The sequence below is a fragment of the Erpetoichthys calabaricus genome, chromosome 2, assembly GCF_900747795.2.
Source record: "Erpetoichthys calabaricus chromosome 2, fErpCal1.3, whole genome shotgun sequence".
In the NCBI taxonomy this organism is placed as follows: Eukaryota; Metazoa; Chordata; class Cladistia; order Polypteriformes; family Polypteridae; genus Erpetoichthys; species Erpetoichthys calabaricus.
The window spans coordinates 65,142,777-65,165,926 of NC_041395.2; the positions used below are offsets into that span (position 1 = coordinate 65,142,777).

General features: G+C 37.9%; 1 protein-coding gene across 1 annotated transcript in view; it reads right to left on the reverse strand.

Annotated features, from left to right (window-relative positions):
- Positions 1-22,945, reverse strand: part of LOC114645938 (metallophosphoesterase MPPED2) — a 294,515-nt gene extending 271,570 nt beyond the window's left edge. Inside the window, exons 1-2 of the mRNA XM_028793865.2 lie at positions 21,821-22,945; positions 15,049-15,294 (exon numbers count right to left, since the gene is read on the reverse strand). Coding sequence (XP_028649698.1) covers positions 15,049-15,176 — 128 coding nt within the window. The 5' untranslated portion in view covers positions 15,177-15,294; positions 21,821-22,945. The remainder of the gene's footprint in view (positions 1-15,048; positions 15,295-21,820) is intronic.
- Between the last annotated feature and the right edge of the window lie 205 nt (positions 22,946-23,150).

The window sequence follows — 23,150 nt, forward strand, 5'->3', positions numbered from 1 at the left end:
AGCAACACAAACCAAACATAAAAGAACTGTCTTCTCTGACATCTATTTAAGTACTAATTTCACCATACTCTGTATATATGATAATAATCACACTATAATGATTGGATTTAGAAAAAAAAATGACAAAAATAAGGATGAGGACTCTGGAGCACAAAAGTGGTTTACTTCGGTCATTATGTTTAACAGATAATTGTTGCTGGTTTGTTCACTTATTAATGTGCTTTTAAAGTTAAATCTGTCACTACCCCAACAAATATACCTGACTTAATTAGCCAGGCTGATACTATTTAACAGCACTGTTCTCAACTTAAATGTCATTACTGAACATACTAAATATATTTCAGGGTCACCATGGTAATTATATTATATTATATTATATATATATATATATATAAAGGAAAGGATATTTTGAAGGAAAGGAAAGGAAAGGATTTTACAGGTTTTAGAAGATTGCAGCATTGGTTTTATCAGGAATTCTCATCATGGATTACCCAAATTAATTGAACAAAATCCAGATATTACATTTTATTCATTACCATTTTATTTTAAAAATAAATAAATGCTTAAACCAAGTCATCAGAGGATGAGACCTTCAACGTGTTCATTGGACCCTTTTCCTACTCCTCTGGTAAAAATTAATGTATCAGATATAAGCCCTCTTATTGCTGACATCATTAATCACTCTCTCCAGAGCAGCTTTGTCCCACTGGCCTTGAAAACTGCAAAATTAGACCTCATTTAAAAAAATCTTCTTTGGATCCTGAAGTGAGAGCAAACTATTGTCCGATCTCCAACCTTCAATTTTTGTCTAAGGTTTTGGAAAAGGTTGTTTTGGTTCAGCTTCAGGATCACCTCAAGAAATTCAATCTGTTTGAAAAATTTCAGTCTGGTTTCCGAACTTCTCGCAGCACAGAGACAGCCCTGGTCAGAGTCACCAATGACCTCCTGATGGCTGCTGACCATGGCTCTCCATCACTCCTTATCCTCCTGGACCTTACAGCTGCATTTGATACGGTAGTTCATAATGTTCTCCTTCATCATCTTCACTATATAATTGAACTTTCTGGCATTGCTTTGGAGTGGTTTAAGTCCTATCTTACAGAGAGGACTGAGTATCCTTGGGGGATGCTAAATCTCATACCCACACTGTCACCTGTGGGGTCCCACAAGGATCAGTCCTTGGGCCTACCCTATTTAATATCTATATACTACCCCTGGGTCACATCATCCGCAAGCATGGAGTTTCATTCCATTGCTATGCCGATGATACGCAGCTCTATATGAGACTGGATTGGACTTCTCTTACACTTCCATCAACTTTTTCCTCTTGCTTGGATGAGATTGAGGAATGGATGTCCAAAAACTTCCTCAAGCTGAACAGCACCAAAACTGAAGCTCTTTTAATTGGCGTTCAGACAAACATTATTCTCCCTTAGGCATTTCCAACACCTCTTTGAGGTGGAGTTTGCATGAGGACCTTAATTTCCATCCATACAAAATGATGGTAGTGCAGGAACTCACTGAGAGAGACTGGAAGAGCCATTGAAAGTTCGTAAACATTCTGCAAACCATTCATTTAGATTTCATCGTCACATTTCCATTTCAATGGTTGCGTAAATAAGCAAAACCTTCGCTATTGGGCTGAAACCAACCCTCGTGAACTTCACCAGAGACCCCCGCACAATGAGCATGTTACAGTTTGGTGCGCTGTTGTAGAATTTGCTACTGTAGGCCCTTACTTTTTTTAAGGAGAGAGGAGCAACGGTCACTGTAATTTCAGAACGTTACATTAAAATACCAGAGAACTTTCTGCGGCCCCAAATGGAAGAAATGGATGTGGTGGATGCCTGGTTTAAAGAGGATGCAGCAACAGTTCATACGACATGGAGATCTATGCAAGTTTTGCGGGAGATTCTTCCAGGGAAGCTGATCTCCCTATCCGGCGATGTAGGGTAGCCTTCATGATCGCCTGATCCCGCTCTGTGTGATTTCTTCTTGTGGGGCTTTCTCAAGTTGGAGGTATACACACACTGACCTCAAAACCTTGAAGCCCTCAAGGACACTATTTGCCATGAAATTGCCACTATTCACCTCATAATGGCCAAACAAGTCATGTGAGAGTTCAGAAATCGTTTCGAAGAGTGTATTGCTAATGATGGCCACCACCTTGAAAACATTTTTAAAACACAGTGAAAAAAATCTGTTTTGTATACCCTTTCTTGTGTCGTAATGAAATTTATTTAATCTTGTACTGTTTTTGTAGAATAAACGTTTGAAATGTGGTACTTCTTTATCGCTCACCCTGTACTTAAACCTCTTTAAAACACAACACAGAATTTTCAATAACTCCATTTGTGAAACACAAAAGACTCACTGTTCCTAAACTTAAATAAAATATAGATGGGTACTGACTTAATGTTTTTTGCACCCACAAACCAGTAAGATACACAGTAGAGTATAGGGCTGCAGGAGGAAGCAAGATGCGGGGACTAAAGTAACAAGTGCACTTTTTAAAGTCTAAGTAATCACGAGTGATTTTGTAGAGGTTTCACAAGTGCATTACAGGCAAGTGAAGTGTTCCAGGTCCACTTTTCTCTTTGTTTTTGTCTCTTTCCATGTAAAGAAAACGCTGTTTTTATGAAGAAAGATGTTTTTCAAGTGAAGGCTGCTTCAGTGCACAAGTTGCACACTGAATATTTTGCAGATGCTCCACGAGCAAAAAAGCTAAGTATTATTATTAATAATGAAGCATACAAAGGCACGTCATTTACAAAAGTAGAACTTACAACTTTTAATTTAAAATATTCACATATTTTTAATACGAGTATTCAAACCCTAATTTTTGTATATAGTCACCCATTCACATTTGTAATAGAAGCAAAAGAATGCCACAAATGTGAAAATTCTCAAATAATATTTGAGACCCACTAACTGGGGAAGGAAGGAATCATAACAGGATATTTTTGTCATTTAATATATAAATTGTTCTTTTTTAATTTTTTTTTTTATATAAACACATCACTGCTAGATCAGGGCTGACATTCACATGCATTTGCCTTAATAAGTTGATTGCCATTTAGCAATGTGCCAAATGCATGGCATCAGATGAGTTTTGCTGCACAGATAAAATAAGAGAGGAGCTGGCAAGACAGGAGAAAAAGGAAAGGAAATTAAGAAGTGAGAGAGCGAGCATGAGCTTGAAAAAGGCAAAAACCGTGAGAGATGGCTAGAGCTCTATGTGGGTTCCCAGTAAAGGCAAGCAAGTGTGAGAGAAAGTGCAGATATACACATATACTACCAGTCAAAAGTTTTAGAACACCTCAGTTTTCAGTTTTTATGGAAATGCACACAGTTTAATGTGTAGTTCTGATATAGCCTGGGGGTATGTTTTGGGTTATTGTCTTGCTATAGGATGAACCCTTGACCTACTAGACGCAAACCAAAAGGTATTGCATGGTGCTGCAAAATGCCACGGTAACCCTTGTGACTCAGATGCCAGTCATTCTGTGCAAGTCACCAACTCTGCCTCTAGCAAAATAACCCTACACCATCATACATCCTCCTCCATGTTTGATAGTTGATGTCACTCACTGAGGAACCATGCTTTCACTAACTCAAAGGCGTACAAACAGTCTGTGTGATGAACTAATGATTTCAAATTTTCATTCATCAGTCCAGAATCATTTCTTCCACCCTACAATAGTCCACAGCCAGTATTTCATAGCCCATCAAGCCTCATTTTCTTATTTTGTTCTTTAAGGAATGGATTTCTTACTTCCACTAGCCCTGTCAAACCAGCAGCACAAAGTCTCTTTACAGCAGAAACTTGAGACTTGATTTTTTTGACCACTGTTAAGATGTGCTTGAAACTGTTATGCTGTGAGGAGCCTATCACAAAAGCTGGTTACCCTCAGAAACTTGTCATCTGATTGGGTTGTGACAATATGTCTGCCAAATCTCTTACTATCAGTGTTTCTTCCAGTCTCCAATTGCCTTTGGATTGTGTAGGACACTGTACTCACTGACACTGATTTGTTTTTGCAATTCCTCTAAATAAAAGACCTACATTTCAAGGGATAATAATGCTTTGTCTCGTTTCATTTGTTAATTACCATGTTCACGACATTAATCACTACAATTTGCTAATATTGCCTAAGTAGTACATCAAAGGGGATAGCGAACATGGTCTCTTCAAACTCTACTTTAAGACAGACAGAGGGTTTTCAAGTAATCAAAAGTAGTTGGGACACCTGTGCAAATTGTTTGCTTTAACTTGCAAGGCTTAATTTACTTTAATTGCTGCAGAACACTTGCAGGTTGTAACCTACTAGTTGTTCCCCAAAGGCGGCCCATATATAACATACTTAACTTTGTTTTTTTTTTTGGTCAACCTAAATTTTAAATTTAAAACTGTGGCAGTTTACTGCTTACTTTTGCACCATTTTAGATCATTTGTTGCCTTTAAACTTATTAAATTAGAAGAAAAGCTGGAAAAACTGAGGTGTTCTACCAGTAGTGTACACATGCACATACTTTATTTAAACTGCAGTATTTTCACACCTAAAATCATAAGGGATATGCAAATAATAGACAATGTTCCTGCAATTATCTTCTGCATTGAAAGTCTTGCCATGGAATATAAGGAGTAAGAGCAGCCAAAACTGCTGAAAGCACGCACTTAGGTACAAACTGGAGTAATTTTGAAATAAAAATATTTCTCTTCCACACTAACAGTCAAAGACAAAAACAACCAAACAGCCTGAATGACAGACCATGGAAAACAAAATCTGAAGACCTGGATTATGTTCCTACATTGCTTTGTTTGATTTACACTAAGCAACGTCAATTCCCAGCTTACGACAAGCATGGTAATTAATAGACACAATTGGGTATTCTACTTTGTGTAGCTTCTTCAACTGCTTTGTCTTTTTTGTAGCTTGGTGGTCCCTACAAAACACTAAATACTTTCAGAGTTTGCTTTCTGTAGGCCAGTATTGCTCATGTTGTACTTATATGTAAGGCTACTTTTACTTTGGCCAAGGAATAGAACTTTGCACTTGTTCTCATGAAGCTACATAAGTGTTTGCTATATTTTAAATATAGTTTAGCTCTATCTGAATTTAATTTGCTTTCCGGTCAGAATTTACAACAGGGCCAATTTTACTGTTATTTATAAATTTCACAATAACATTTTTCAATGTAATAGGAACAAAAGCACAGAGAGAAGTGTGTACATTGCAATAGGTACACATGTCGTAAATGTAGAAAGGACGGTCCTTGCGTGTGTGTGAACTGTTAACATTTGAATTTGATGATTGCATATAGCGCTGAACTGACCTCTGTACTATTCTTTCCTCTGCATGTCCTGGAGTACAAAAGAAACAGCAACATGGAGACTGGCATAATCGGGGAAAAAAAAAACCACACGGTCACCGATTACAGCCACAAGATGTTATGCGAATGAATATGAATAATATGAATAATGTTGCATCCGTGCCACAATGTTTTCCGAAATGTACTATACCGGTCATAAAATGAATAATTCCAAATATCATATATACCTATGTCTCTGTTTTTCATAGACCATAAGGTGCATACTAATTCAGCCTGAGCAGGAACACTCAATAAAACTGAATTAATAAAATTCAAGTGACGGTGAGATACAAAGAAGGCAGATTCACCAGCGTTTGTGTGTCGGCTTTTATCCATCCAGATCACAGAATGTCCAGTTCCATTGCCTCAAAGCACCACTCACATTTGCAGTTATTCCCAGTTTCAAATAAAAACTAACAGCGTCAGATCTCTGGGGGGGACGGTAGTATGTATCGTGATCGTGATTGAGAGAATAAAAGTTAAAAAAAAAAAAAAAGGTAACTTTTACAAGTACTATAAATGTACACCATCTGTTACAGATGCAAACCAAATTTATGTGTGTACTGTATGATATTAACAATAAGAGCAGCTCACTACTGAAAACGGCAAATACAGGAGTCAGCAAATCTTACCACTATGCCACGGAAGCTGCTGTATCATCCTTGAACCTTTTGTGAAAGTGTTTATTTGATCTTTGGACTTCAGGCTTCACACATTATATAGTTTATGCCAACATTTTGTCATTTACTACTAAAATATGAAAAACGTTTCTGTTTTAACAATGTGTTTACACAGGTTATTGTAGAAACGGAACACACATGAAATACATTTGTTCCAAATAACGATCTATTATTTCCACTCTAAAACTCCAGCACTTCACTCGCATATAATCAAGGCATGAGCTGGGAGAACTTTGTGCACATTCTGCAGCAGTGGGGGGAGGGAACAGCAGGCTGCTTGCTGCTTGTCTTTATCGGCACATTTACAGGACAAAAGACACTGACGGAGATGTGCGATGGGATTTAAGGTGGGCCGGATCTACGAGTTTTTTTAGTAAGCTCTGGTAATTCTAGTGTTAATAATCTTGAATTCCAGGGGCCTTATGCTTAACGCCATGTGAAGAATTCACACTATAACATGGCCTATGGACAAAAGCGGAAATGTGCTTACGCACAAAAAAATCCAGATGCATAAATCTGTGTGAACGCCAACTTCCACTTTCTTCCACTACATAAATCCAGGTCAGCATGAAAAGTAACGCACGTGCACGCGCCTGCTGTCCCACCCCGTCTCCTATTTGAATATGCAAATCAATATAAATAGTCCTTAACTCAGCGTTCTGTGAAAAGGCAATGGCAAAAGCACGGGGGAAAATAGAAGAATTTCAGCAAATACAAGTGGAGGCAAAGAAAAACGTATATTTGTTGGTTTAAACAGTGGTATAAACAACAAAAGGAAGTTGATCGAGTGACAGAGTGTCGGAGAAACTCAAAAGCTCAAGTTCACAAAGTTGCACAGTGCTCGAAATAAAAAAAAAAGAAGTTGTTAGATATCAAATTCGCTGTGAAAAGGCGAGTCGTAGCCCACTGTCTGAGTGTCATATGAAAGCTTCTTAGGGTACAGAGAAAAAAAAAATAGGCACAGTGGGGAAAAAAGCACAAAATGTTAACTTTAATCTCTAAATTTCCACTTTAATCACGTAGTTTATTTTGTCATTAAAGTAGAACATCATAAACTTCATCTTAAAATCATTTAATTTACTAGTTTCTCAAATCCCATCATAACTAAAGTAGCACGTTAAATGATTTGTTTTGTATTTGATCTTCTATGTGCTCTGTGTGTGAATCACTATGTGCTTCTTAAACCGGCTTTCTCTTCCTCCGACAGGACACAAAATCCATTACATTCGTGATATTACAGCTCTCTGAATAATTAAAATACTGAGATGTATACTTGATATCATTTTCATGATGATAGGAGTTAAAGCATGTTATTAAACATGGGAACACGGTGGCGCAGTGATTGTTCATGCCTCACGGAGGATGCTTGCTATACCGTGCGCGACCTTCGATGAAATACTTTATTGTAGCAGTATTATCTCTTTCAAACGTACTAACTCCCAATTCCTGTCCTTACTTTCCTTTCTCCAAATACCCAATCGCCACACAATCAGCTCAGTAATAGACGTTAAGCCATATCTTCGTAGTACATGTTAAATTATTCTATCCATCCAGTGTTGCGCCAGTCCCAGCAAGAATACAGTGTGAGGCAGGAACAATCCGTGAACGGAGCGCCAGCTCCTTGCTAGCGCTGTGACACCATGTTCTCACATGTTTATTTATTAACAATATAGATTATTTAAATTAAGTTAAAGTTTTATCTGTATAATAAACATATTTTGCTGCATTTCATCTTAAAAATGATATCGTCATCATATGTAAATACAGTAATCCCTCCTCCATCGCGGGGGTTGCGTTCCAGAGCCACCTGCGAAATAAGAAAATCCGCGAAGTAGAAACCATATGTTTATATGGTTATTTTTATATTGTCATGCTTGGGTCACAGATTTGCGCAGAAACACAGGAGGTTGTAGAGAGACAGGAACGTTATTCAAACACTGCAAACAAACATTTGTCTCTTTTTCAAAAGTTTAAACTGTGCTCCATGACAAGACAGAGATGACAGTTCTGTCTCACAATTAAAAGAATGCAAACATATCTTCCTCTTCAACGGAGTGCGCATCAGAGAGAGAAAAGCAAACAAATCAATAGGGATGTTTTAAGTATGCGAAGCACCGCCGGTACAAAGCTGTTGAAGGCGGCAGCTCACACCCCCTCCGTCAGGAGCAGAGAGAGAGAGAGAGAGAGAGAGACAGATAAAAACAAATTCAAAAATCAATACGTGCCCTTTGAGCTTTTAAGTATGCGAAGCACCGTGCAGCATGTCCTTCAGGAAGCAGCTGTACACAGAAGGTAGCAACGTCCCTATCGTCTAGGTGTGCGAACAGCCCCCCTGCTCACACCCCCCTACGTCAGCGCGAGAGAGAGAGAGAGAGAGAGAGAAAGTAAGTTGGGTAGCTTCTCAGCCATCTGCCAATAGCGTCCCTTGTATGAAATCAACTGGGCAAACCAACTGAGGAAGCATGTACCAGAAATTAAAAGACCCATTGTCCGCAGAAACCCGCGAAGCAGCGAAAAATCCGCGATATATATTTAAATATGCTTACATATAAAATCTGCGATGGAGTGAAGCCGCGAAAGGCGAAGCGCGATATAGCGAGGGATCACTGTATGCGCTTTATAAAGGGGCTCAGGTTGTGCAATATTATAACTGTAGTGCAAGTTTACAGTGAGGTAATTGTACTAATAAGTACAAACAGTTCTACAAGGAGCACTTGATGGGCTGACTAAGTGTGTTTATAGTTCTTGGGATGAAACTGTTTCTGAACCGCGAGGAAAGGCTCTGAAGCGTTTGCCGTATGACAGCAGTTTAACAGACAGCATGGCTGAGGCAGTGTGTGCTTGATGCTGTATACCAATAATTCTCTTTCCAATCAGCTGCTGTAAAGCTGTGATTCCCCACTAAGATACAGTGATATAAATACTCCAAGTGGTGCAGTAAGAGTAATATGGAAAAAGATGATCCGCTGTGGCAACCCCTAACAGGGGCAGCTGAAAGGAGAAGAAGAAGGTGCAGTGAGAGTAACAACGCTAAAGCAGCTATTGTATTTAGAATAGTTTGACCATTCTGTGGACCATTATATTGTTACAGGTTAATTACAATCAGATGCATTAAACTAATAAACAATATGTGATTAATTTCAGTGTATTTATAAATCTGCATCAGGGATGTGAATCTAAAAAAGAAAGGGAAACCACACAGGAACAGTAGCACTGCTTTGACGCTGGGTGCCTCCAGTCTGCAAAACCGAGCAGAGAACTTACGTATGCCAGGGTATGAGCTACCGTGGAAATGTGCGTGGCTTTACGCCAAGTTTAGGTTTTATACTTCACGATTTGAACATGGAAACTTTCGTATGCAACATTTTTGTGCGTACGCACCATTTATACATGAGGCCCCAGATCTTTACCTCGGATGCCAATGGCTTCTAGCTTCAGAATTATCTTTGATGCAGAAACTTTGTTTACTTTCTATGATTCATTTTGTCTCCCTACTTAGGAACTAGAATCACAATCACATTTTACAGTCATCAGGTACTCCACCACTCTGAAGTGATTGCCGGAATAAACTCCATAAAGGTTTATAAGTAACATTCACCTCTTTTAACACTACTGCTAAAATTCCATCTACCCCAGGGATTTTAATACTCTTCAACATGTGTAGTGCCTGAAGCTCATCTGACTTGTCTAATTTAAAATGTTTAAACATGGAGCTCATGGACCTACCTCTGCCTGAGGCATTCCATTTATTTGGTCTTTTGTAAATACTTGGGTGAAATATTTATTTAGTAAGAATAATTGCAGTTTGAAAAATATGCAACATAGCCCTTCCCCGAACTCTGCCTAGGATATTGAGCATTAAGTACTGTATAAGAAGAAAAAAAAGAAAACAACCTATTGGTGCAGGGTCAACTCTGTAAATAACTTATAATATTGAAAAAACTCACAAGATAATAATTTATTGAATGCAAAAGGTTCATTTCTTTTGTACTTTGACTGTGTCACATAACAAATAGTGAACAGAAAGTTTGTGTTTTTTACTTTAAAGTATTATTTGATCTAATCCCTAGAAATGTCAATTATTCAGAGATTGACAAAAAAGTTATTTTTTTATTATATTTTAAAAATGCAATAAGGAATGGTAAGAAACTGATTAAAATAAATTCTTTATGGCTGTCCACCACCTACTACCACCACCACCACCCCCAAGCTTCCAAGTAATCTTGGACACCACAAATAGTACTATACAGTGGTGTGAAAAACTATTTGCCCCCTTCCTGATTTCTTATTCTTTTGCATGTTTGTCACACAAAATGTTTCTGATCATCAAACACATTTAACCATTAGTCAAATATAACACAAGTAAACACAAAATGCAGTTTGTAAATGGTGGTTTTTATTATTTAGGGAGAAAAAAAATCCAAACCTACATGGCCCTGTGTGAAAAAGTAATTGCCCCCTGAACCTAATAACTGGTTGGGCCACCCTTAGCAGCAATAACTGCAATCAAGCGTTTGCGATAACTTGCAATGAGTCTTTTACAGCGCTCTGGAGGAATTTTGGCCCACTCATCTTTGCAAAATTGTTGTAATTCAGCTTTATTTGAGGGTTTTCTAGCATGAACCGCCTTTTTAAGGTCATGCCATAGCATCTCAATTGGATTCAGGTCAGGACTTTGACTAGGCCACTCCAAAGTCTTCATTTTGTTTTTCTTCAGCCATTCAGAGGTGGATTTGCTGGTGTGTTTTGGGTCATTGTCCTGTTGCAGCACCCAAGATCGCTTCAGCTTGAGTTGACGAACAGATGGCCAGACATTCTCCTTCAGGATTTTTTGGTAGACAGTAGAATTCATGGTTCCATCTATCACAGCAAGCCTTCCAGGTCCTGAAGCAGCAAAACAACCCCAGACCATCACACTACCACCACCATATTTTACTGTTGGTATGATGTTCTTTTTCTGAAATGCTGTGTTCCTTTTATGCCAGATGTAACGGGACATTTGCCTTCCAAAAAGTTCAACTTTTGTCTCATCAGTCCACAAGGTATTTTCCCAAAAGTCTTGGCAATCATTGAGATGTTTCTTAGCAAAATTGAGACGAGCCCTAATGTTCTTTTTGCTTAACAGTGGTTTGCGTCTTGGACATCTGCCATGCAGGCCGTTTTTGCCCAGTCTCTTTCTTATGGTGGAGTCGTGAACACTGACCTTAATTGAGGCAAGTGAGGCCTGCAGTTCTTTAGACGTTGTCCTGGGGTCTTTTGTGACCTCTCGGATGAGTCGTCTCTGCGCTCTTGGGGTAATTTTGGTCGGCCGGCCACTCCTGGGAAGGTTCACCACTGTTCCATGTTTTTGCCATTTGTGGATAATGGCTCTCACTGTGGTTCGCTGGAGTCCCAAAGCTTTAGAAATGGCTTTATAACCTTTACCAGACTGATAGATCTCAATTACTTCTGTTCTCATTTGTTCCTGAATTTCTTTGGATCTTGGCATGATGTCTAGCTTTTGAGGTGCTTTTGGTCTACTTCTCTGTGTCAGGCAGCTCCTATTTAAGTGATTTCTTGATTGAAACAGGTGTGGCAGTAATCGGGCCTGGGGGTGGCTACGGAAATTGAACTCAGGTGTGATACACCACAGTTAGGTTATTTTTTAACAAGGGGGCAATTACTTTTTCACACAGGGCCATGTAGGTTTGGATTTTTTTTCTCCCTAAATAATAAAAACCATCATTTAAAAACTGCATTTTGTGTTTACTTTTGTTATATTTGACTAATGGTTAAATGTGTTTGATGATCAGAAACATTTTGTGTGACAAACATGCAAAAGAATAAGAAATCAGGAAGGGGGCAAATAGTTTTTCACACCACTGTATACACTGTATACTGCAGCATTTTCACTTCATATAAAAAAAGAACTATTTAAGTATTTTCTATGATACACTTCACCTATGAAGTCTTTTTCTACATTAATGAAAGCAATTCAAAAAAGCCTAGTACTGTAATTTGCACTTCCTCAAGCTTTGTGGTGGAAAGACTGCTGGTATAATCATTGCAACTAGTTACAGCATACTACATTCACATGGGAGGTTTTAATTGTATGAAAAGAAATCATGCTTTAAATGTTTTTCAGCTGCTCTACATATACACAATTATTTTAAAAAAATAATTAAACATGAGCAGCGATGAGTGATCAAATTCTGTTCTTAGTGAAACACTTTCATTTGTGTGCACAGTACAAAATAAAATTCAGCTGTTTTGTTTTATATTTAAGTTTTGATGGCTTTTCCAATTCTTTGGGTATATTAAAACAATGCTGAATCTGGAATTCTCATAGAGGTCAGCAGAGATCACAGAAGCTTTTAATCTCATTTCTACTTGCGCTTTGTCAAACAGCACGGTGTATTTATGGGTGTATGTGCGTCATATTCTGTTACTTAAATCTTCACTATTACAACAATAATGTTTATATCTCTCTATTATATAAAAAAAATCTTGGGACGTGACGAGACTTTTTCAGAGAGACGAGACGAGATATTTTCAGAGAGATAATTCCATGTCCCGCGAGATGAGACTTTGTGCCAAGAGATGAAATGAAACCTAACAGGTCCAAGCAGGGGCGGAAATAAAAGACAAACAGTAGAAGAAGAATAGACAAAGAGTAGAAGACAAAGTAGAACGTCATAAAGAGATCCAAAACTGATGGCGCGATACACATGCAGAGCAGGCTAGAGATTATGAAAGTACTAAAATTTAAAAGTCTCAAAAAACTGATAGTAAAGATCGTATTAGCACTAACAAACAGAAATTCTTACTCTGTGAAAATAACAGAACAGCAAAAAGAGATCAAATATATGGACATAGGTTGTATGACAGAGCTACTACAAGTTTGATTTCAAAGAAACCACAATTACGTCAGGTTTATATTTATGATCATGGAGAAGCAATGCAACATAGAATCGAAACAGTTAAACGATCGAATGTATTCGAAAATCTACAGCGAATTATGGATACAAATCCATACGTCCAAAAGTATCACACTATACACAAAATTTATTTGAAAAACATGGACAAAGAAGTTTTCTTGAATTTCTATATGAATCTGAAAGATCACGCTCGCATATGTTATAAACCAACATGTGACAAATTGTCAGCGATGATAGTTTCAAAAGACAGAGATATCAAAGACAGAGTTGATATTCGTGTTTATCCAAAAGCACAGCACGATTCATTGCAAGTGGCAGATCCGGGAAATGACTAGCGTGTAGTCATTTCGTAGGGGTTGACGAGCGAAGCGAGCAGGGGGCAGAGCCCCCTAGTACCTTTAAAAACTCCAAATCTGTACATCATATAACACACATACAATAATTTGCAAAGCAAAACAAGTGATTTTTTAGATGTCACACCACAATTTTAATTAATACTTTTTCTGGTCTATTGATGCACCCTGTCAACAGATCTGGGGTTTCATCTATAAAACTTGCATATGCACAAAAAGAGGCTTGAAATTTGCATACACAACCTCCCATGTAAATGTAGGGATTTATAAAAGAAAGTTCTGCAGCATCATGACTGCATATATATGAAGCTGATCAGCAGTTCCACATATTGATGTTTCAGGGTGGCACTCGGGGCACGCTTAGGTACACATATTTATAAGGCGATTGTGATGTATAAATAGTAAATTGCATAGAAATGTTCCCAAGCCATGTTTTATTTGTTTTTGCTGTATGCTTTTTTGGTATGCGCATATTTTCACATTCAAATCCACGCAAAGTCTTATAAATGAAGTCCCTGGAGTTTGCCAGTGTCTCAGCTTGTTTCACTATATATAAAACAGCTACATTCCCTGTCATCCTAAGCAAGACTACAGAGGCCTAAATCAAGTAATACAAAGAACACAACTTTAGGCTATCAGCTATTTTAATGGTCTAGTTGGTATTTTACCAGTATCTGTTTAAACTCAGTCTTTACAGGATGACCTGAAATTCACATCACAATGGCTACTAAGTTCTTTTAGTTAGGAATAATTTTTCCTCCTCTTAAAACTAAGATTAACAGCCTCAATCAGTAACTTTCAAATGAAAAATGAACTTAATGAAGTGGTGGACAGCACTGGTGTCTCTCACATTGCTATAGCCACTTTGTTAATATCAATATTCCACACAGCTTTTGGTGCCACTGTCCACCAAGTATAATTCTTTCAGAGTTTTCCCACTGACAGCCTACACACATATGGCATAAAGAACTTGGTCATGCCATAGTGTACTCCTATAAAAGTACACATGCTACTTCAAAAATTCTGTTTTAGCCCATTGTCAAGCAAACCGTGTGAATTAACAGAATATTTTAGATAGTACACTCTTGTTAGGCCATATCTTCACACCAGATACAGATTTAAAAAAAAATTTAAAAAAAAAACAAAACAGCTCTCAGTGGTAGTTATTAAATCTGTAATACAGCTAAAATGTACCAAAGACTAACAATTAAAAATGTATAGAAACAAAAATGAAAGCCCAGTTTTTAATGTATGTAACAGCTATGCCCAAGTGAAATGTTATTAGCATCATTAAATATGAACCATGTGTATAAATCATTAAGACTATTGAAATTATTACTATTACATTATATTATATCCATAAATATATGGGAAAAAACATTTCATTCAGAAACAGGTTTTATCAACCTTTTTTCAGTTTAATTCTGAATGTTAAGATTTTGATTGTGGGTTGTTTTACTATTATTTTCTTTCTTCAAGAAATTAGCATTGACATAGAAAATATTGATGTAGATTTTAATGGAACATTTTAAATTCATATTCTTAATTTACTCAAACAATGCTAATGAACCCAAATGCAAGTAAACAAATTACAAAAGCAACAAGAACAGTATCGGATCTGCTAAAAATCTTAACAAAATATTAACTCAATAATAATCAATCTTTTCTCTTAGAATTAAGTTGTTTTTTTTTTTTTTGGATATTACAATGAAGCGTTGGACTTACATGTGCACATGAGGTGGCTGGAATCTACTCTGGTTGATATTGTAGTGTGTGAATGCTTGTGTTGGGTTGGAGCTGTACTCATCCACTGTGATGGCAACCTTTCCCTGGGATGGAATTCCATGAGCCATTCTTTTTAAATTTTTGAGAAGAGCAGTTCACAAGCTTTTGGAGCAAATGGTTTCGTCAGGCATTGTTTGGAATCAACATCCAGAACCTTTGCAGAATACCTGGAAAACACGTTTTGATCTGAAGGAAGAAAAAACAAACACAGTTGATAAATACATTTTTCAAAGACTAAGGGAATAATATGATCAAAAATGGAAAACCTAATCTAAATGAATTAACTAATACATTTTTCCTGAACCTCAGTGATATAATATCACTGAAATAAGCATTTTTTTTTATGCGTTATGCGGTGAGAGAGGACATGCAGGTGATGGGTGTAACAGAGCAAGATGCAGAGGACAGGAAGATATGGAAAAAGATGATCCGCTGTGGCAACCCCTAACAGGAGCAGCTGAAAGAAGAAGAAGATGTCTTCAACTGAATGCAGAACAACAGAGCTCCCTATAAATAAATGCACACTTTATCTTGCAGACTGACAACAAAGAAAAAAAAACAAAAAAACACTTAACTAAAGTTGCACTGAAAATAAAAGATCATTCTGTAATAATTTTTCAGACTTATAATTCACTCTCACTTACTATACTGTGGTAACTTATTTAAAAAATGTATTAATTTATTCAGGATTTCAACCTCCAATGTTTTCTCCATATAAACATTCAGCAGCACTTGCTATGTGAATACATTGTGCTCTAAACCTATTGCTATTGAAGTTCTAAAGCTATTACAAAGAAAATGGCATGCAAGATAAACCTCTGCCTGCATATAAGTTATAAACAGCAGTGTATAAAGCAAACAGTTGACATCTAAGTTGCTGACTTTAAAATATTTGTCCTTTCATTTTAGGGTCATTTTGGGCTACTTCAGCTGCAACAGTATTGTGAGGAAGGTGAGGACTGACTCTGAACAGTACAAGTCTACTAAAAGCTTGTGCTGAATATCTATGAAGTGTTTCAAGCACATTATACTTATTTCTCCCATAATTCATGTCCATCCAACCATTATTCAAACCTTTTAATCCAAATCAGGCACTCATACATGGCAAAACTTAACCTCTGATAACTATACCCAGATGTTGCTATGACTGTAGATCATTTGCTCTGATCCCTCCCACGTTACAAGATTTGCCTAAATCCTTTCAGCTGCTACAGTGGTCTTACAGGTACCTGCTACTACGAAATGCATCCTCAACTTCCAGCTGTGTGCAGACAGTTTTCTCAAAAGATGAAAGTCATCACTTATATCCTTAGTCGTACAGGTGTTTAAGATTCTGCTCTTACTTGCATCTCTTTAAAGGGTAATTTTGGCAAAGTTAGGTATTTTTCAAGTTTAAATTATTTTTCATAGTCTTAGTTTACATTAAATTATTTCTTCATAGTCTTGGTATACATTAAATTTGCCATAAGAAACTATGTTCTTAATTGAAGTATATTTTATATATAAAAAAAAAAAACACATCACCTCTTGCAGTTTGAACTGGGGTCTACAGAGCATAAACGCAAACTTAGGAAAAGAATTTTTTTTTAAAACTTTCTGAATACATCCACTTTGAAGCAGCAATGGCCACAGTTTGAAAAAACACACACTCTGCATGTCTGAGGTACGTTTATGATAACAAAAGGAATATATTTTATTACCAATTCTTAGCCCAGAAAAACTGTGCAAAGGACATATTCATTTTCAGTTGTTTGTTCTCAGACAATGTCATGGATGGAGTCACCATGTAAAAAAGCAAGTAAAATAATGCAAAACAATGCATGTGCCTGAATCTGCTTAAAAGAGGATAAACAGCCAAACAGTATTACCAATGGATGTGTTATTTAATGAAAAACTGAATTCTGCATAGATGAGGGAGTTCTTATGAAGAAAGGTACAGTAATGCAGGATTCCAGATGTGGCATTCTGGGCGTAAATCTTGTGCCCAATCACTGTTTTTGTGGAGTTTGCACATTCTCCCCGGGTGAAGGCTGGGTTTCCTCCTACATCCCCCAACAAAAGCAGGTTAGGTGAACCGGCAATTCCAAATTACTCCTAGTGGGAATGTGGATGGGTATATGTGCGAGAAGCATAGAATGGCAATTTACCTGTCTAAACCCTGAGAAAAATCTTACTGTAAGCCAGGACTCAACACACCCAAAGTCAATCAGAGACTGATTTTACCAGACAAGTACAGGGACAACTGTTAGTTTTATAAGATATTGGGGGGGGGGGGAATGGGGGGGGAGTCTCAAATATGCATCAATAGGCACCAACTGTGCAATAAGTTACCCACAACACAAAACATCTTCATATACTTCCTTAGTTCATACAACCAAAAAAACATCAGCAGTCAAACTACTTACAATATACAATCTTTTTGATGGAAAAGATCTAAAGTCAGTCTCTTTGTTCTTAATTCTTGATGCTCTACTATCAGTGAATGAGAAAGTACCTCATGGAAATCAGGAATCTATCTTTACCTCTTCTTAAAATCCAATGCCGAACTTGCCTCATAAACAAAGGCTGGACAATGTTGGATTGAATGGCCAATGTTTGCATTAATACATGGAATTCATACACATGACACTTTATAAACATTCTAGTTCTGCAGTTTTTTTTTTCTTTCAAACAGAGATGTCTTTGACTCATTCACATCTAGCATTAGTACTGTGCTGCCTACAAACAGCACAGATTCCTAGTCTTTTTTTTCTTGGAGCAGGTCATGCATAGCCTTGTGAGCTGTTAAAGTAATATTGTTCCTCAGGGTTTTTTTTGTTAAGCACTTATAAACAGAATGCACTATGAAAATGGACTTTATAAAAGATTTACTTTTCTTAAAGTATCAAAGGAATGCTTAATATACTGGTATGATTTTACTCTGAAGATCACCAATTTGCCACTCCAATAGTTATTCAGCTAACTCGTCACCTTTTTTAGGCTCTCTTTCTCAGATAAGTGTTCAAGGCTATATAACAAAGAATTATTTGAAATTGATAAAATAGATAAATGAAGTCAAGTCAATGATTTGAGGCTCTGAATTAAGATTAGATAGATAGATAGATAGATAGATAGATAGATAGATAGATAGATAGATAGATAGATAGATAGATAGATAGATAGATAGATAGATAGATAGATAGATAGATAGATAGATAGATAGATAGATAGATAGAGCCGGGGTGAGGGAAGTCTGAGCATCTCTGCTCATGCTGCTGCTCCCGCGACCTGATCTCGGATAAGCGGAAGAGGATGGATGGATATCAGTATATATGTGCATGTAGACCTTAAAAACTAACTTTCCTAATTCTTTAGCCTTACAATTACAATACAGTCACAAATGTTCAGAGCCTATCCTAGAAGCAATGGGCTCATACAGGAAGCAACCCGTGATCCACTTCATTACAGGGCAAGTAACAATGATGATACATTTTATTTAAAAGGACCTTTCAAATACACTTTACAATAATGTCAGTGAATAAAAATTATACATGCTTTCCCAGTTCTAATAAATTAAAATAAAACATAGCTACTTAAATAGGTGACAAAATCATTTTAAAAACAAAGACTACAATGGATAGTGCAAAGAAATGCCACATTCAAAGATAAACTTAAATTTAAAGTTAAATCATAGCATTTCTTCCAGTTCACTGGCCACTTATATAATTCTCCACCCCATATATCAAAACCACTGTACCATCACCTCCTATATTAACTGACATTGCCCAAGTTTACCCAGTTTGGATGGTCAATTACCAAATTCCGTCCTTCATGCTTCACAATCTTTAATATGTTTAGGGGTAAGACTGATTATTCTCATATCATCCACGTATTGTTTAACCTCTCTCTGGCTCTTATTTTAATGCATCTCCAATACTTTCGTTCACTCTCGATGCGAGTCCAAGCCACCTAATTTCTCCTTTCACTATGTGACTTCTATCCGGCATACTATATATTCAGAAAATAATGCATACTATTATAGAATTTTAACAATGACTTTATTGGTTGCAGTATGTTCCCATTATTCTGTCCATTCTCAGAGCCATCTCATTCTCCCCATCACATAGATCTCTTTCCCAAAATCTGTAACAAAACAGAACTCAACTCAGAGCACAATACTGGTCCATGGCAGGCCAAACTAATGCACACCCTGGCTAGGTCACTTCTGAGGCACCAGTTAACCAAAGATGTATGACTTAGGGATGTTGCAGGAAATGCAACTCCAAACCAAATCCAGGTCCCTAGTGATGTGAAGCATTTGTATTTTAGGGCACCTTAGGATGTCACCCAATATGCCATAACCTGTGCCACAAATTAAATAAATAAAAAAATAGCACCAAAGATGGGAACGTTTGCGCAACATACATTGACTGAATAACAATTATAGTCTGAAGCAGTGAAAAACCAACAAGTGTCCACAATGCAGACATCTGCTGTACAAAGGAGCCAGTGTTACTATATATTAATAATATTACTACATATCAAGAAATAGCTTTAACTAAAAATCCAGCTTAAGGAAACAAGAATTCACTACGATTATGTTAATGCTGGCTGCAATGTAACAAATGCTGTGAGAATAAACTGTTACTGGAACCATGAAACCAAAGTAGCCTCATTAAGCATCTTAAACCTTTCCTCCTTGCAGAGGAGAGAAAGTCACATTTTATATTGTGAATAAACTCTTATACTAACTGTGCATGGGGCCTACAATTTAAAAATCAAACAGACAAGAACAACAAGTGAATGACAACCTGGTACAAATCTGCATATCAAAAATATGAATAAAAACTATGCCACTGAACAGTTTGAAAGTTGACATTTCTGGTGTGTTTTTTTATAACTCATTTTTATAATCAGTGCATAAAACTCAACTTATCAGTCAATGTGCAAGCCTGTTATAGTGCCTTACAGCTTTGGCTTCCTCACATAAAAGCAGTGATGCTACCTCTGAAGGTAGCAATAACTTGGCCATACCTGAAAGCCAGGTATCAGACCAAGGCTGAGAATTCCAAGGCCAAGTCTATTTCTTAAATAGATCAACTATAAAAACTATTCACAAGTGAGGCTACACTGAGCTAATTTTATTATTGTAACAAGCAAGTGAATTGCTGGCAGTGGTGTCTTTTTCAGATGAAGAATGTATTCAGATAGACTGTGAAGCATAGCATACCTTGAGGCTGGGTGTCCAAATCTCACTACCGACGCTGGACAGCCATTAGCAGGTCACTTAACTTGCATGTGCTCCACTTGGAAAAGCAAAATAAATGTAACCAGTTCTACCTCAAATATTGTCAGTCGCCTTGAATAAAGGTGTTAGCCAAATAAGTAAATGTTAAAATTCTTCCCACATATAAACTGAAGAAACTGGCACACAAGTGCAAACTGTTTTTTGTGCAGGATAGGATTTTGATTTAAAAGTCACAACATATGGACAGTCCCACAGAAAGTAGATTCATGGCTTCCCCTTGGTATATATTTGTTTGCCTTTCTCATAAATATATACAGTGTGTATGATATTTAGATTTTTACATATTTACATACACACAATATTATATCTGTATATTACATAACCAAAATATATACACACAATGAATACTAAAATATATCTACTTAGTTCTGTAATACCATTAACATCATCACCACACACTTAATAAATAAATGACCTTAACAAGAAAAATATTTTGATAAAGACGCTTAACACTGACCAATACACCACGACTCACTAAGCACAAATGCAGTATTACAGCCAACCTCTAAAGAATACGAAGATAACAACAAAAACAACACAGTTTTAACAGGGGGAAAAAAACACATCGGTATTCCCTTTGACAATATACTTAATTATAAGAAGGAATTGTCTTCATGAGCAAATTCATAAATGGAATATAATTGTATATGATCCTGGCAGTTAAAGGTTCTGTGAGAGGACATAAACAAATGCAAGCATTTCCTAAGACGGAGTCCCTGCGAAACTCAATTGTGCGTTGTCTACAGAAGTTACAATAAAAAAAGTGCAAGATGTTTCATCTTGTATCAAGTGTCAGGTCTTCAGACCCACGCAGCCTTACATGAGAGGGAGTCAAACGTATTTATACAAATACTGAAGTGATATTCACCTCCTAATACCTTATATATATATATATATATATATATATATATATATATGATTGCTTATTTCTTAACGCACATATTCAGTCATAATCTAATCACAGTTAGATTTACATAAACAGTATTTGCTGCCTTGAGCGTTACACTAGCTGTCAATTTCCCGAAGCCTCGTGTTTTCTCTCATTCCACCCACCGCTTGGCACTTTGGAACTAACCAGGAGGCCACCGGGGTCATAACTCTCTAGCCTCCCGGAGGAAGCATCCCTTCTCTCGCGCTCGCTCTCCGCTTCAAACCGCTCGCCCCTCCATTGACTTGAAGAGGCACTCCGCCTGGTTCACTCACTAAATCATATTTCTGCGCCCGTAACACACACGTCGCACGCTGGACGGGTTCAACTGAGGATAGAAGCAATGTTTCACTCTTTTCGAGCCGCCTGCCGGAGTTTGTCTGAGTTGGTTGTACAAGTAAAATTCAAGTGCACGAAACGTGTCCTGCAGCGAGCGAGCCAAAAGAAGCCTTCCACTCTGGAGCAAAATTGTCACTTTTCTTGCCCAGCCTCCTTACCTGCGTGATTCACTAGCACAGGCCTCAAGATGAGAAGATTCTAATGTCCTCCTGAACCTCTTGCAAAAGGTTTTCGGTCATAAATTTGCCGTTGCACTTTCCGTAACGAGCGGTGCCAGGCATCTCCGTTGGAAAGCAGACTTTCATTAACTTCACTGTGCTGGTGGGTGTGTTTATTTTTGGCGTGTGCGAAGACAATTTTTTTTTTTTGCGAAATTTATGCACAACGTTTTCTCGGTTCTGCAGCGCGCGATCAACCGGCTATCACCGCCGTTCCAGTTGCACTGAGCCCAGGTCCGCCGTGTCGCATTATATAATGAACCCTGGCCTGCAATCGGTTCTTCTTTCAAGCCCGCTTGTCATCCCTTTAACTTTTCCCACATTTTGAATGTATTTTTTACACGCCAGATTAATAAATAAATAAGTTGACTTATAAAATAATGACCAATTTAAGATAACATTTTTATCACTTAAACGGGGGAAAAGAGGGAAAAGCAGAAGATGAGGGGCTCCATGACAGACAGCACATCTGACACCGCAGAGTCCGTGATCGCGACTCTGCAAATCTTCTTTTAAAATTACTTCTTACTCTCCAAAAACCCAACATTCGGCAAAAGGCGAAGTGTGCGGCGGATTCGAAATGAAAGGAGCGATCATCGTTGCATGCAGCAGGAAGCGCTGCCGCAAGCAGGCTTGATCTTACTCGCTGTAAATGACAAGGCACCTCTAACCTACGGCTTTGTGTTTTGTTGTGTATTTTTTCCTGCAATTTTCTCGCTAATCGGAGAGGGGGGAGTTGAATACCTTTCCTCTGGCTGTGATGTGTCCCGGGGTTGCCCTCTGCGTTGTTAGAGACGCCGATCCATGGAGAGCTAATGCCGATTTGGGAGGTTGGAGGTTGGAGCAAAACAGGGCAGAACCTTCGACCCTGAGGGACCCCCGGCTGGCAGGCTCGCGTGGAAGTGAGACGCAGACGAGGCAAAGATACACAGGGAGCGAGCGAGAAAGAGAGAGAGAGTGCGAACGAGCAAGGGGGGTAGTGGGGGGGCGCGAGAGAGAGAGAGAGAAACGGGTAGAGCGAGCAGCCTCGATCTGGGAGCAGGGAGCCTGAGAGAGCACAGCAGCGTAGTAAGAAGGGACTGCCACTGGGGTCAAGGAGCAGAGCACGGGAACTCAGCAGCGCACGCGCGCGCGGGCTCTCGTGAACGCGCGCTGACGCGTGAGCGCACGCGCGTTAAGACTGAGAAAGTGCATTCACCTATAGAAAAACGTGTTTTTATTGTAACAAATGAACGATGTGATTATAAAACAAATACCTTCCGTTCAAATG